The 15,560-nt window shown below is 26.2% G+C and overlaps 4 protein-coding genes across 4 annotated transcripts; 3 read left to right on the top strand and 1 right to left on the bottom strand.

The window, feature by feature from the left end:
* Positions 1-69: 69 nt before the first annotated feature.
* MKS88_004149 (uncharacterized protein) lies at positions 70-888 on the bottom strand (the record flags this gene model as incomplete). Its single annotated transcript, XM_067217301.1, has 1 exon — positions 70-888. One exon carries the CDS (start codon positions 886-888, stop codon positions 70-72), a length of 819 nt encoding a protein of 272 aa, XP_067071743.1.
* A 3,242-nt stretch (positions 889-4,130) lies between these two features.
* On the top strand, positions 4,131-6,047 carry MKS88_004148 (U4/U6 small nuclear ribonucleoprotein PRP4; the record flags this gene model as incomplete). Its single annotated transcript, XM_067217300.1, has 1 exon — positions 4,131-6,047. One exon carries the CDS (start codon positions 4,131-4,133, stop codon positions 6,045-6,047), a length of 1,917 nt encoding a protein of 638 aa, XP_067071742.1.
* Positions 6,048-7,861: 1,814 nt separating this feature from the next.
* On the top strand, positions 7,862-10,447 carry MKS88_004147 (aminomethyltransferase; the record flags this gene model as incomplete). The annotated part of the gene is made up of 1 exon (XM_067217299.1): positions 7,862-10,447. One exon carries the CDS (start codon positions 7,862-7,864, stop codon positions 10,445-10,447), a length of 2,586 nt encoding a protein of 861 aa, XP_067071741.1.
* A 1,700-nt stretch (positions 10,448-12,147) lies between these two features.
* On the top strand, positions 12,148-14,715 carry MKS88_004146 (TLD domain-containing protein; the record flags this gene model as incomplete). Its single annotated transcript, XM_067217298.1, has 1 exon — positions 12,148-14,715. One exon carries the CDS (start codon positions 12,148-12,150, stop codon positions 14,713-14,715), a length of 2,568 nt encoding a protein of 855 aa, XP_067071740.1.
* Between the last annotated feature and the right edge of the window lie 845 nt (positions 14,716-15,560).

Below are 15,560 nucleotides of genomic sequence, written 5' to 3'. Positions count from 1 at the left end.
TTATATCTTTTATAATATTTTGAAATTCATTTAAATTTTCTTCATTGGATTTTACATTTTTTCCCTTTTTTAGAAATAATTTATGGATATGTTTTTTTTTTTCTTTTTTTTCCCCTTCTTTTTTGTAACATTATTTCTTTCTTCATGGTCTGTATTATTATATTGGTGCAAGTTTTTAACAAATGGATTATTTCTTTGTGCAAAATATTTTCTATTTATCAGCTTTTTCATATCTAAGTAATCCATATAAAATCCTAATTTTTTAACTGTAATCATATTTATCATAGTATTATTAACAAGTTCATTTTTTTTTGTATAGTACCCATCTCTTTTAAACGGTAGACCTTCTTTGGGGAGACTTAAAAAAACCTCTTCTATATTTATGCCGAATGCGAAGCAGTTCGATGGGTTACTTGAAAAATCTTCTATTCTTATATGAACATTTTTTATTGATATATTTATATTATTTATTAAGGATAAAATCATTTGCCATATTACTCCCCCTTCTATAGAACAAACAATAGCTCTATATTCAGAGGATAACAAATAATTCTTTTTGTTTTCTATATATTTTTCTTTATATAACTTGTCATCGAAATATTTAGAAGGAATAGTAGAAAGGACTATTATAACATCTTCTATATATACATTTATAGGATTTTTCATAAAATAAAATATGGGTAAATTAATTTTAAAATATCCTACACATCCAAAATTTAATCTACATGGTATATCAATTAAATCAATAATAGACTGTTTAAAATGTATGTTCGTTAATTCTAGTTTTCCACTTAATAAATCACTTAAACCGATTTTCTCTTCATCTAACCCATAAATAAAATTACCCAAAATTTTATTTAGTATGTCGGATACAAATTTTTGAAACATTCTTCCAAATACCCTTCCTTATAATTACTTGTAGTTTTTGTTTTTGTTTTTATTTGTACCCATTTAATGCGCCTTAAGGGGAAGAATGTCAATTTTGTAAATATATTTTTTTCCGGGAAAAAAACTGTCTTTCTTTGGCCTTATATGAGTGTTTACGGGAATGCGTTTATGCATCTATGCGTGCATATGTGTATACTACACTTCTGCGTACAAATCTGCCAATTTCCTTCTATATAATTTGCTCTTTCTTACAGAAAATGTATGCAGACAAATTTACATTTTCTCTTACACTTGTAATGATAAATATATGCTTTCATTAATAGCACGATTAGCCGTTTCGATAATAAAGAATTAAAAGTTTTATTTAAGTATATAATGCGTATTCTTTTTTTTTTTTTTTTTTTTTTTTTTATTCTGTGCTTTTTTCTCAAGGCATCAAATTGTACATTCAACTGCCTTCAAAATGTAAGTTGGTTTATTTTCACTTCTATGAAGTTGTGACAAATTTATAATTTATTATGTTTGCACTGAATTTTTCGAAATAAATAATTTTCAAGTATTCTTTTTTTTTTTTTAAACCACGAAAAAAAAGGGGAAAAAAGTTGTAAAAACGGAAAAAAAAAAAAAAATAAAAAATTAAAATAAAAAAAAGAATAAAATAAAAAAATAAAAAAAAAAATAAATAAATAAAAAAAACAAATAAAATAAAATTAAAATAATAATAAAATAAAAAAAAATAAAATGATGAAACAAGAGGAAAAAACATACAATTACAACACGTTTTAAACTTGCTAGTCGTTCTAATATGACCAACTTTTAATGTCAAACTAACGAAATGGTGTGTGTACAAGTGCGTATTTTTGTTTTTTACATTAATGATATTATAAACACACAATACATTTTTAAACATCAATCATCTGCACAAATATTCGTTGAAATGTATTCCTTTGCTACACTTATACGTATATTCACACATACTTAAATGGAAACATACATACATACATAAATGGAAACGAGTGTGCATATATAAACACATATAGATGATCGCCTTTTATTATGCAAATGTTACTGTAACAAGCATTTGTATTTTGAAAAAAATGTTGTTTATCATTTCATACATAATGTATTCGTGAAATTAATACATAACTGTTGGTATAACAACAAAAAAAAAGAAAAAAAAAAAAAATACTACTATTAATAAGGGTTATAATAATAACTAAGATGAATATTCGTAAAACCCGTCTAACAATTAAAAACAAGATTAAAATAGCGAAAAAATAGTTATCATTCATTTAGGAAATGTTAATATCTTACCTGCTTTGTTATCATAATGTTTTCTTCCTCTTTTTTATAGTAATTATTTTTTAATAATCTTTCCAGACACTTTTCCATTTTTTTTTTTTTTTCCTTTACGTCAATATTGTAGAAGATATATTATTAAAAGGGAAAAAAAAAAAAAAATTCCTAATACAGAAATTTAAATAAAAAAAAAAAAATCTTAAAATTTTATTATTTTAAAATTAAAGTAACTTGTATACACATGGCCGAAGAAATTAGTAGGAATATATATAACACTTAAAAGAGCATCATAGACACCTCTGCATATATATATATATATACATATACATGATAATAGGTATATATGTATGCATTTTTGCAATAAATACAATAACTCCAAAACATTTTCTAAAATCATACCTGTATAATGTCTTATAATTGTATGTATGTATGTATTATGTACATAAGTATTCCACAAAATAATATATATTACAAACATTTAAAAAACAGCATAAACAAAAAAAAAAAAAAGGAAAGTAGCTATTTTTCCTTTTTTTTGAATAATTATACTAGGAGATATAGCTTATATATATATATTACAAATGGAATTCATAATACGATCTTTTTCAGAAGTATAAATAATACATCCTTGTGCCGGTATAATATGACTTTTTAAAACTATGTCAACTTTCGAAATATTATTTCCTCACGCTGTGTGTCAATTTATACAAATTTACATCATTACCCTCACTTTCAATTTTCAACTTCAATTTTCAACTTCGATTTTCAACTTCAATTTTCAACTTCAATTTTCAACTTCAATTTTCAACTTCATTTTTCAACTTCAATTTTCAACTTCAATTTTCAACTTCATTTTTCAACTTCAACTTAAAATTTCAATTTAACTTAAAATTTACCTTCATCATATTTGTTTTTCATTTATTTTTTTCTCTTTTTTCTTTTTTTTTTAAATATGGGCTAGATATTTTACGTTTAAGCGGGCATATATATACATATACCTATGTATATATGTATATGTACGTATATGTAGTAATAATGTAATATATTTTGAAAAATACTCATTTTACTGTTTGCAATAATTATTTCCCGCCACCTACAAAAATTTTTTTTTTTAAATGAAATACTACCCATATTTGTTTGAATCATTTTTTTTTTTTTTTTTTTGGTTTTATTAATGTTCTGAAGTTCCTTATGAATTACATATATTTCATAATATTATAATATGAACTCAAGAAGAATAAAAAAAAGGAAGAAAGATGTTAACTTAAACGAAAATTTAGAATTCCTAATAATACTTTTTGATAGCTCATGACAAATCATAATTCTTCATAATTTTGTTGTTACCTGGAATGTATATGTGCGCAAGTATGTTTGAACATGAATAAGTACATACGCATATTGTGTATCAGAGCATATATATACTTTGACACTTACGCACTTTCCATATATATATATATATACATATTCGTAGTATACGTATCTATATTCGTAGTACACGTAACTGTATTCGTAGTACACGTAACTGTATTTGTAGTACACGTAACTGTATTTGTAGTACACGTAACTGTATTCGTAGTACACGTAACTGTATTCGTAGTACACGTAACTGTATTCGTAGTACACGTAACTGTATTCGTAGTACACGTAACTGTATTCGTAGTACACGTAACTGTATTCGTAGTACACGTAACTGTATTCGTAGTACACGTAACTGTATTCGTAGTACACGTAACTGTATTCGTAGTACACATATCCATATTCGTAGTACACATATCCGTATTCGTAGTACACATATCCATATTCGTAGTACACATATCCATATTCGTAGTACACATATCCATATTCGTAGTACACATATCTATATGCGTAGTATTCATATATATATGCAAAAGTACATGTACGCTTGGGCGAACGCATGTTTACCCGTCTGAGGAGTCGACAAAATGAAAATCAGCGATGTCCTTAGTGATTCAAAATTACATGAAAGCCTAAAATTAAGAAAGAGTGAGTTGAACAGCAGTCAAATTAGTAAGGACAATATATTGGAAGAATTTGATATAAAAAATAAGATAAGAAAAGTTAGCTTAGGTATTCCAACAAAAGATATAGATGTAAAAAATGTTTTAAGGTTATTAAAGGAACCTATTTGTTTATTTGGTGAGGACAGTTATGATAAGAGGAAAAGATTAAAAACTGTTTTAGTCACAAAATATGATAAACTGATAATAAAAAAAAATAATGAAAATGAAGAAGAAGTTGAAGAATTCAAGAATATCTTAAAAAAATATTATATTGATTTTAGTAGTTTATGTGATGTAGATTCTCCTGAATATATAAAAATAAAACAACTAGAAGATGAATTAGTAAAAAAAAGATTAAAAGAACAAAGTATAGAAGGAAAGGGAATTGATTCTAGGGATAAATTAAAGGAGAAGTTTTATACAGAAAGTTCAGAAGAGCTCAAATTCTCACGTCTAGATATAACGCTAAAAACATTACCTAGAATATTTTTATACAAAGAAATGATAAATAATTTTCAAAACAAATATCAAAAAGAAGATTATGAAAATTATATTATTTCTTATAATGAACATATGAAAAATGAATTCGATTTATATATTTCACAGTTAGGTGATGACAGACCATTAACCATGGGAAAATTTTCCCCTGATAACAGCGTTTTTGCAGTAAGTAGTTATAACACATATATTAATATATTTAATTACAAAAATGATAATTATAATATTGTAAAAACTCTTAAAAAAGGTCATGATGATAAGATAAACTGCATAGAGTGGAACTACCCCAATAATTATTCTTACTATAATACATTAAATTATACAGATATAAGGAAAAAAGATTTATTGCTAGCTTCCTGCTCATCAGATAAAACCTTTTGTATATGGAGGCCTTTTCCAGGTGAAGACATAAACGATTATAATATTACACATAAAAGCTATTTTGAAGGAAATAAAAAAAGAATTAGAAAAAATAACACTGAAATAGATGATACAGATGAAAGGAAAGGAGATCACACCAAAATTTTTGAAAAAAATGGTCATGAAGTGAAGACGAATTGTGGAGAGCTTAAGAAGCAGGCTAGTAAACAGAATGGGAATAAGGATGAATATAATATAGAAGATGAAAATGAACAGGAGGTGGATGACAAAAATGCCAAAGGCAACAAATATTTGCTATGTAAAGTAAAAGCTCATGAAGACAGAATAAATAAGATATGTTTTCATCCTTTGAACAAATATGTATTAACATGTTCAGAAGATGAAACAATAAAATTTTTTGATATAGAAACTCAAAAGGAATTATTTTATCAAGAAGGGCACAATGCTATAGTATATACTGCTACATTTAATCCTTATGGAAATTTATATTTATCAGGAGATTCAAAAGGCGGATTAATGTTATGGGATATTAGAACAGGAAGAAATATAGATAAAAAACAAGCAGTTCATAATAACTGTATTATGAATATTAATTTTAATCCATTTATGCCAAATATGTTTTGTACGTGTTCTTCGGATAACACTATTAAAATATTTGACTTGAGAAATTTTAAAATTTCTTGTAATATACTAGCGCACAACAAAATTGTCACAGATGCAATTTTTGAACCAACATATGGTAGATACATAACATCATGTTCTTTTGACACTTTTATTAAAATATGGGACTCTGTAAATTTTTATTGCACTAAAATTTTATATAATAATGAAAATAAAGTAAGAAATGTTGACATATCCCCTGATGGTAAATTTATATCCTCCACTTCTTTTGACAGAACATGGAAATTGTACAAAAACACAGAATTTGTTCAGGACAATATTCTTTCTCATTTATTTTGAAAAAAAAAAAAAAAAAATGACCATATATTTTTAACACTGTTAAAAGGTGCGAAATTGCAGAATAAAAGAGGTCTAATGTGAAACATCAAAGATTACGAAGTGGGTTACTCCTGAAGATTTATCGATATTCAGGGGGCATATTTTCAGTCAACTTGTTTTCCCTTTAACGTTTAGTAACTCCCATAACGGGGAGTATCCTTTACTTTTGTGTGTCACATTTGCGTGCGCATACATAAAAACACATATGTACATACATAGATAAACTTATTACATTTTGTTCCTTAATATTTTTTTTTTTTTTTTTGTTTGTTTGCTTCCATTATAAGTGATAAAATTTTTCAATAAGACAACCCTGAAAAATATAATTCATGCGAAAATTTATTTTAAATTTTACATTTCGCTTTATTATTTTGACACATGTGTACGGTTGTAAAATGTGCGCACATATATAGATATATATATATATATACAGATGTGTATATGTACGTATGTATGTGTATATGTACGTATGTATGTGTATATGTACGTATGTATGTGTATATGTACGTATGTATGTGTATATGTACGTATGTATGTGTATATGTACGTATGTATGTGTATATGTACGTATGTATGTGTATATGTACGTATGTATGTGTATATGTACGTATGTATGTGTATATGTACGTATGTATGTGTATATGTACGTATGTATGTGTATATGTACGTATGTATGTGTATATGTACGTATGTATGTGTATATGTACGTATGTATGTGTGTATGTACGTATGTATATGTACGTATGTATGTGTATATGTATGTGTATATGTACGTATGTATGTGTATATGTACGTATGTATGTGTATATGTACGTATGTATGTGTATATGTACGTATGTATGTGTATATGTACACATGTATGTGTATATGCATGTATGTAAGCGCGTATTTTTTTTTTTTTTTTTTTTTTTTTTTTTTTTTTTTGTTCCCATATGTATGAAATAATTTATATATTTAAAAACATTTTAACAAATTCAACTACTTCATAGGATGAATATATTTTTAACAGATTTTATAATTTAAAAATTGAAGAGGCTAAAACGAAAAGAAATAATTCAAAATTGTAACTGGCGAAATTTCGAGATTCTATATCGCCTGCTACAATTTTTATACGCTTATATTTTTTTCATAGATAAATGTAACCCATCTCTTTGTCAAATAGTTTTTCTACTTATGAAAAGAAAAGGATATGTAATAATGAGATATATATGACAAATGGATGGATACAATTACAATTAAATGAACATCTTGTGTTATAAGAAATTAGGCCTGTTTTTTTATATAACCATTTAAAAAATTTTTCGTCATTGTAGAGTTATTTATTTATTTATTATTTTTTTTTTTTCCCTGATTTAATGATTAAGTGGGGACCTTTAAATATTTCTTTTTCATAAAATTGGGTAGATGGGCTTTTATAATGGGGGATATTATTAGCAATTCAAGAAAATTTATTAAGAATTATTATACGACGTTTTTATAAAGTAAAAAAATGAGAATTCTTATCAATACGTGGTAAAGCGATAGAGGTGCAATGTAGGTGTGAATAAACTCTAGAGATATATAGAGAAGTCTTAGTGAGCTTCAGCTGCACATGTATAGTCTCATGCATACATACATATACATATTTATGTACATACATAAACGGGTGAATACATAGGCATATAAATATAGGTATACACATTCCCATACGCTTGCCCACTCTAACTCAATATGCCTTCGCGGATATAAGTCTCATTGATACTCCTCTCATACCATTTTTGTGAACTTTTTTTGAGATGCAAAAAGGTTTATCTTTTTTTTCGAATGAAATATGCTACTGCAAAATAAAAGGTTTTTCGAGCTTTTTTGTCATCCAATGTAATAAAATATTAACTTGGGACAGTAAAAAAAAGTTCGGAACATATGGAGCAGTAACAAGAAAAAGGCAAAAGCAGCGGGATAAGTTTTATGAAGAAAGATATAAACACAACCCGAATATTATACCAAAATATTCGAAGATTAAAAGAGGAAGTAGGGGTGGGTGGATCAATAACCCCTTAAAGGAGGTAACAAAAAATAGTGGAAGTAATTTTATGTATGAAGAAAAGATAAAAGAAGAAGTGAGCGCAGAAGAAAGGGATTGTATAAATCAACTTATAAAAATAAGAAAAGAGTTTACTAGTGGCGGAAATTTGCGCATAGGGAATTATAGTGATAACAACAGTAGGAGTAGTGATAGAAGTAGCGGCAGTAGTAGTAATGATTACTGTGGTGTAACGGATGTGGAGGGGATACCTCGAAATGTCAGAAGTAACGACGACTCTTTCAGTGAAAACATATCACCCAGTTTTAACCTCTTTTCAATATGTGAAGGTTTCATTGATAAAAAAAAAGAAATAATTCATAAGATTGAACACCCAGAACATTTTGTCAATACGCATATAAATTATTTGGCAAATGAGTATAATAACATAAACAGCGTGCATGAAAACGATAACTTGAATAGCTACCCGAAGGCTCCTGCTTATTTAAAAGGTCAGCATAAAAGGAAGAAAAAAGCCGAAAAAGGTGCCACCTTTAATAATGACAGCAGAATGGGGAAAATGAGTCAATTGAGTCAGATGGAAGGAATAAATGAAGAAGACGAACTTTTTTGGAATAGTCAATTTCCAGGGGTGTGTATTAACAATTCTGCATATAGAGATGTAACCTCCGATGCACTGGATGAAAAGACGAACAATAACATACAAAGTAGTTCAAACAAAACGAGGAATACTTCAAGTGCTACGGAGAAAAGATACAATGAATGTATTGAAAACAATAGAGCAAAAAAAGAGGCACGCGAGAACAAAACGATGCCCACATTTGACACAATTGTAAAACACAATGACTTCAATCATGTGAAGGAAAATATGGAAGAGAACACAATGGAATGTGATATGAAAAAAGTACACATTGAAGACATTTTTAACTATGCAAATGATGAAGATGATTTGGACATTAGTTGTTTAGACGTGTTCAGCACATTAAACACTGTAGACAGGAATAGAAGACTGGGTTCATTTTTTTGTAATAAGAATGCATGTTTCATTTTATATAATAATTGTATTGTGCCTTCAAAATTTGGTGACGGAACAATAAGCGAATATTTTCATACTAGATATAATTGTAGCTTATTTGATAAATCATATCAACTTATAATAAAGTTAACAGGTAATGACTGTTTTTACATATGCAATCATTTCATTTCTTGCGATATAATAAAAGATATGAAAAAAGACGATGTTTGTTACACATGTATATTAGACAATAAAGCGTATATTATAGATATAGGCTATGTACTAAAAGGGGAAAATGAAATAACATTAATTACATCTGGGTATTATAAAAAAGGGGTATACGAATTTTTAAGTGATTATATTTTATTTTGTAAAGATAGTGGCTTGGATATACATATAGAAGTATATAATAATAAAAGAGTATTATCTTTGCAAGGTCCCTTAGCTACTCTAGTTTTCAATGACGTTTTAGAATATTATGATTGGAATAATAGAGACAAAATTTTGGCATACCTAAAAAATGTTATTATAATGAATAGAAGTAACAAATATAATAATATCCTTTACTTTAATAGGGAACAGAATGAAACTGAATTTTTTAAAATTCCATATATGAGTTTTAAAAAATTTAAAGTAAGGAAAAATAATAATCTTATAGTGAATAATGCTACATGCAATCCAAATGATGATGGTCTTATTAACAACTACGAAATTATTTGTATTAGAACAGGCGATACAGGAGAAGACGGATATGAATTTATTGTAGATAATAATATAAGTGATATCTATGTACAGTTGTTTTTAAATCATACAAAGGTAAAATTAGCTGGTGCATATGCTTTAGATATATTAAGGATGGAATCCGGTTTTCCCTTATATGGAATCGATATTTTTAAAAATACTACTCCTATTACTGCCTCCTTAGCATGGACATTAAAATATAAAAAATTAAAAGAACGAAACATTTTTGGGTTTCAAAATTTATTGAAAGAGTACAGTAGGAAATCAAAATTTTTACGAGTTGGTATTATATCGAACGAATTAATTTTTAAAACATGCAAAATATTTTCTTATCCATATAAAGAACCGATTGGTCATATTACCTCTTGCACTTGGAGCCCAGTATATAAAAAACGAATAGCTCAGGGATATATTAAAAGAGAGTTTGCAAAAAACAACGAAAAAATTCTTATTTCTATACCTACTGACATTCCTCAAGAATTTTCGAAAAAGAAAAAATATAAAATACTAAGAAGTAGATCTGCGCATAAATTTGCACTTGCCCAAGTTTGCGCACTTCCATTTGTTGACCACAAATATTGACCTGTAAACGGCGAGTATTAAGCCTTTTTTTACAGTACATAAGGAGCATGCGTTACACTTGTACGGTATATGGGTGTATATTTATACATCAATATGTACGCACGAATATGTACATATGAATACGTACGCACGAATATGTAAGCATGAATTTGTACAAAAGAATACGTATGCACGAATACGTAAGCATGAATATGTACATATGAATACGTACATATTAATATATATACACTTCCACCAATATGTACGTCTCTTCTTTTAACTCTTATAATCCCGTACAATGTGATGCCATGCTACACGTAAAAGATCTTTAAATTATAGAAAATACATGCCCGTATATATATACATATATGTTTAGGTGTATATTAAATTTACATGTTTTTACTGCCATATAATTCAAAGGGGAAAAATTAACAGTGATGCTTCACGCGCAGTTGTGCCAAGTACATTTATTTTTTTTAAAACGTGAATCATTTTTCCATTTTTTCACAAAAAAGCAAAAAAAAAAAAAAAAAAGGGCTGAAATTATACAAATATTAACACATAACTATTTATTTCTTTCCTTTAACCAAAAAAAAAAAAAAAAAAAAAAATACGGCGGAAAAATATATATATATACATTAATACTGGTATATGTGCTTTTTTGCAGTTTACTACAGGAAAACACTTTCTTCAAAAACTTACGATGCTTATGTTATTGTTAAATTTTTTTCGTAATATTATTTTCCAAAATTAAAAAAAAATGGATGGGAAGCATAATATTGCATTATATATATATATAAATGCAAACAAGTATGTATTAATTTATACGTGCCAGCACCCGCAACATTAAAGAAGAAAAGAAGAAAATTTTAACATTATGTAAACAAATCCAAATAAACAAAATGTTATATGGGTTTTTAATGAAATGCAGAAGGGAAAACCCTGTATATATTTTTTATTAAACGAAAGGACTTATATTTTCAATTAAAATTTTCCATCTACATATTTAAAGAGGAATTAAATTGGCTTAACGAACAATAAGTTAATGTATGTATGCATTATTTATATGTACTTTTATATTTATACAATATTTATATATACTTTTATATATACAATATTTATATATACTTATATATATATATATATATTATTTATATGTACTTTTATATATATACATTATTTATATGTACTTTTATATATATACATTATTTATATGTACTTTTATATATATACATTATTTATATATACTTTTATATATATACATGTATCTATATATACGTATATATCTATATATACATTTATATTTATATATATTTTTTTATATTCATTAATATATACATTTACATACATATATATATATATATATATATATATATATATATATATATATATATATATATATATATATATATATATATATATTATATATATTATATATTATATATATTTATATATTTATATTTATATTTATATTTATATTTATATTTATATTTATATTTATATTTATATTTATATTTATATTTATATTTATTTATTTATTTGTACGTATTTATATACATGTACTTAGGTATAATTATACGTTTTCATTTTTATTGATATATTTCTTGTACATTTAGGCTGTATGTACGTATGCTGTACATATTTATTTCATACTTATATTGACATGTAAGAAATTTATTAATATTATTTTTTTATTTTGAAAAAAAAAAAGCATTGAAAGGATGGGGGAAGGACACTCAAAACATACATTAAATTATGGAAATTTGAGGGAAGAGGATGTAGAAATGATAAGAAAAAAATTTAATTTAAATAAAAAAGAAGCAAATGAAAAAATTAGCACGTTAGATTTTATATATGTATATCCTTATATATTGAGACCATATATTGCCCTAGTATTGCCTTCATTTCATGAAGTACTAAGAAAAAAGTGTCGACATAAGGAAACAAAGAGTAATCATTATGGGTTTAATTATGCTTTAAATGTTCTGTTTAATAAAAGTAGTAAAAAAGTGAATAATGAAATATCCCTTCAAGACATAATTAATATATTGTCATATATTAACAGTGTAAAAAGTCGGATACTTATAAAAATTTTGTTTATGAGCTTTTTAAGATATAGTATATCACATGGTAGTAACCCGAATAATGCTAACGTGAATAGTGGTAACATGAATGGTGGTAGAGAGATATATTGTAACCTTAATGATGGAAACCCGAATGATGGTAATCTGAGTGATTCTAATCCGAGTGATTCTAATCCGAATTATGCCAATCTAAATGATGGTAATCCAAATGATGATTGCCCGAATAACACATTAACCAAATTTAAATTGGAGGAGGAAAATGAGGGCAACACGGAAAACTTAAGCACCATGGAACGTACAAAGGGGAGTGATAAAAAAGAGGACATACATGCTTCCTTCCTCAACTGCAATGATAATAACAGTAATGACAATAATGTTAACAATATTTACAGTAATAATAATTATGGCAATAATGGTGATAATGATAGGGGTAATAAATATAATAACAATATTAATACTACAAGTGAAGATGAGGATGAATTAGGAAGAAACCGCAATTCTTTTAAATTTGTGTTTTCCGATTCAAATGTGAATGTAATAAATAAAAATAAAAAAAAGGAAAGAAATTATAAATTTATAAAGGATAATATTTTCTTTTTAGAAAAAAATATTTTGAAAAATCAGTATCCAAAAAATTATATTATGAAAGATTTAATATCAGTAGAAGAAGCCTTACATCATCTTTTTACATATATGTATATTGAACAATTATATTTATTATATCCAAATAATATATTATTCAAACTAGCTAATAAAAGTCAAATACCTGAAAAGAATAATATACCATTAAAAAAATACTCAACTAGTCCATATGATGTTACGAATTTAAATAATAGAAAAAATAGTTGGGACTTAGCCTACTTTTTTAATGAACTTTTTTGTTCATTAGAAACAAATTTAGATTTTAGAAATATAATTATGGGTTTTAGATTATTTGTAAATTCCATAGATAATAATAAAAATACTATATATTCACTAGTGGTTGAATATATTAATACCACATTTATAAGTTTGTGTAGTAATTATTCTAACGCAACACTGAAGCATTTCATGAATTGCGAAAATATAATAACAGAGGAAAAAAAAAAGAAAAAGAAAAAAAGTAACAGTGGTATTAGTAATAGTAATAACAATAATAATAGCAGTAATGGTAAGAGTTACATTAACACTGGTGAAGAAAACAGGTCGGAGGAAGAGAACGGCTTGGAAAATATTAATGACTTATGCATGAACAGTATAGATCTAATACATACGATATATACTAACATGAAAATGAATGAAATAAAAAAACAAGAAAATAAGAACAACCCTAAAAAGATAGAAGAGAAATATGAAAAATCATCTTCAATTGTCGAAATTCAGAATTCATCCAGTGGATGGAGAGGATTATTTTTAAATAAAACAAGTAAAATATTAACAGATGAAGTAGTTTTTACCCTAAGACAATGTTCGCCATGTTTTATGAATAATGAATGGTATAGATTATATGCTTCTTGGAAAGAAGGTACAAGTTTTAATAGATTTATGAGCTGCCTTTTTTATTATGAAGCCCCTATAATAATTGTAATAAAAACAAGTGACAATCAAATATTAGGTGCAGTTTGTACCACTGCTCTAAAGGATTCTCATTTATTTCATGGATCCTCAAATGACTTTTTATTTTCAGCTTCACCAGTTTTTAGAATAATAAGAACAAATCAATTCGGAACAAATTATGTTTATTTGAATAGTAAAAATTCCTTTTACCCTAAGGGGTTAGGTTTTGGAGGAAGAACTGAATGCTTCAGACTATTTTTGAGTGATGAATTTAAAGACTCTTATTGTACTCAATCTGATTATACTTATAAAAGCGGGCACTTATATTTCCCACATTATGAAAGGGATAATAATAAAGTAAAAGAACACAAGAACAAAAATAATTCGAATGATAATCAGTATATCCATTATGAGGAAAATGATGATGATGAAGGCGATGAAGACACCTTTTTGTACAAACTTTCCATAAACGAAGTGGAGGCATGGGGTTGTGGTGATGAAAAAGCATTAGAGCAGCAAAGGTTGATGCAGCAGAATGAAGAAGCTTGTAAGCAAGAAAGAAGATCAACAGACAAATCCAAGATTGTTCAAAATAGTTTTGATAAGGAATTTTTGTTGCCCAAGGTTTTCGTAGGAGGTAAGTATGAAAAACTTACTCAGGATAAATAGCGCCTCGACGTGCATATATGAGTGCCAAGCTGTTTTAGAGCCATTAAACGATAATTCGTGGAAAAGTAAAATAAAGCCCCTTTTTTTTTTTTTTTTTTCTTTTTTAATTATTTTATAATTTTTTATTTTTATATTTATTTATTATTATTTATTTATTTATTAGTATATTTCTATTCATTTATTATTATTTATTTATTAGTATATTTCTGTTCATTTATTATTATTTATTTATTTATTTATTTATTTATTAGTATATTTCTATTCATTTATTATTATTTATTTATTTATTTATTTATTTATTAGTATATTTCTATTCATTTATTATTATTTATTTATATTATTTTATTTTTTTGTTTTGCATTTGTGTAGCGCAATTCGAATAAAATTTTATAGTGCCATTTGCCATTCAAGTTATATTAATACATAGTAAGAAATTTCGTTTTTGCTTAATTAATTAGTTTTTATAATTATTCTGCAGTTGAAAAATGTGCCTTTTCGCTTTTGAGAGTGGCCCTCATTTTGTGTAACTTTTCGTACCATTTTTTTTTGTTCCTTGCTGCTTAGTATATATTGTTCACACGAATATGAGTATGGGTATGTATGAGTTTTGTCCATGTGTTTGTTGAATATACGAATATATGAATAGATATGTGTCTGTGTATATATAATATATTTCATTCTTAAATGCATAAACGTGTAAACAGTAACTTCGGTATGGAAAATACATGATTGGCGAAAATCCCCTTTTTGTGGCATACATGCTATTCTCTTTTTAATATATTTTTTTTTTATTGTAGCTTTTTTCATTTGAACAACAAAATGAATGTTCTTACATCCTTGTGTCT

The sequence above is a fragment of the Plasmodium brasilianum genome, chromosome 12, assembly GCF_023973825.1.
Source record: "Plasmodium brasilianum strain Bolivian I chromosome 12, whole genome shotgun sequence".
Taxonomy (NCBI): Eukaryota; Apicomplexa; class Aconoidasida; order Haemosporida; family Plasmodiidae; genus Plasmodium; species Plasmodium brasilianum.
This window is presented reverse-complemented; position numbering and strand designations above follow the sequence as displayed.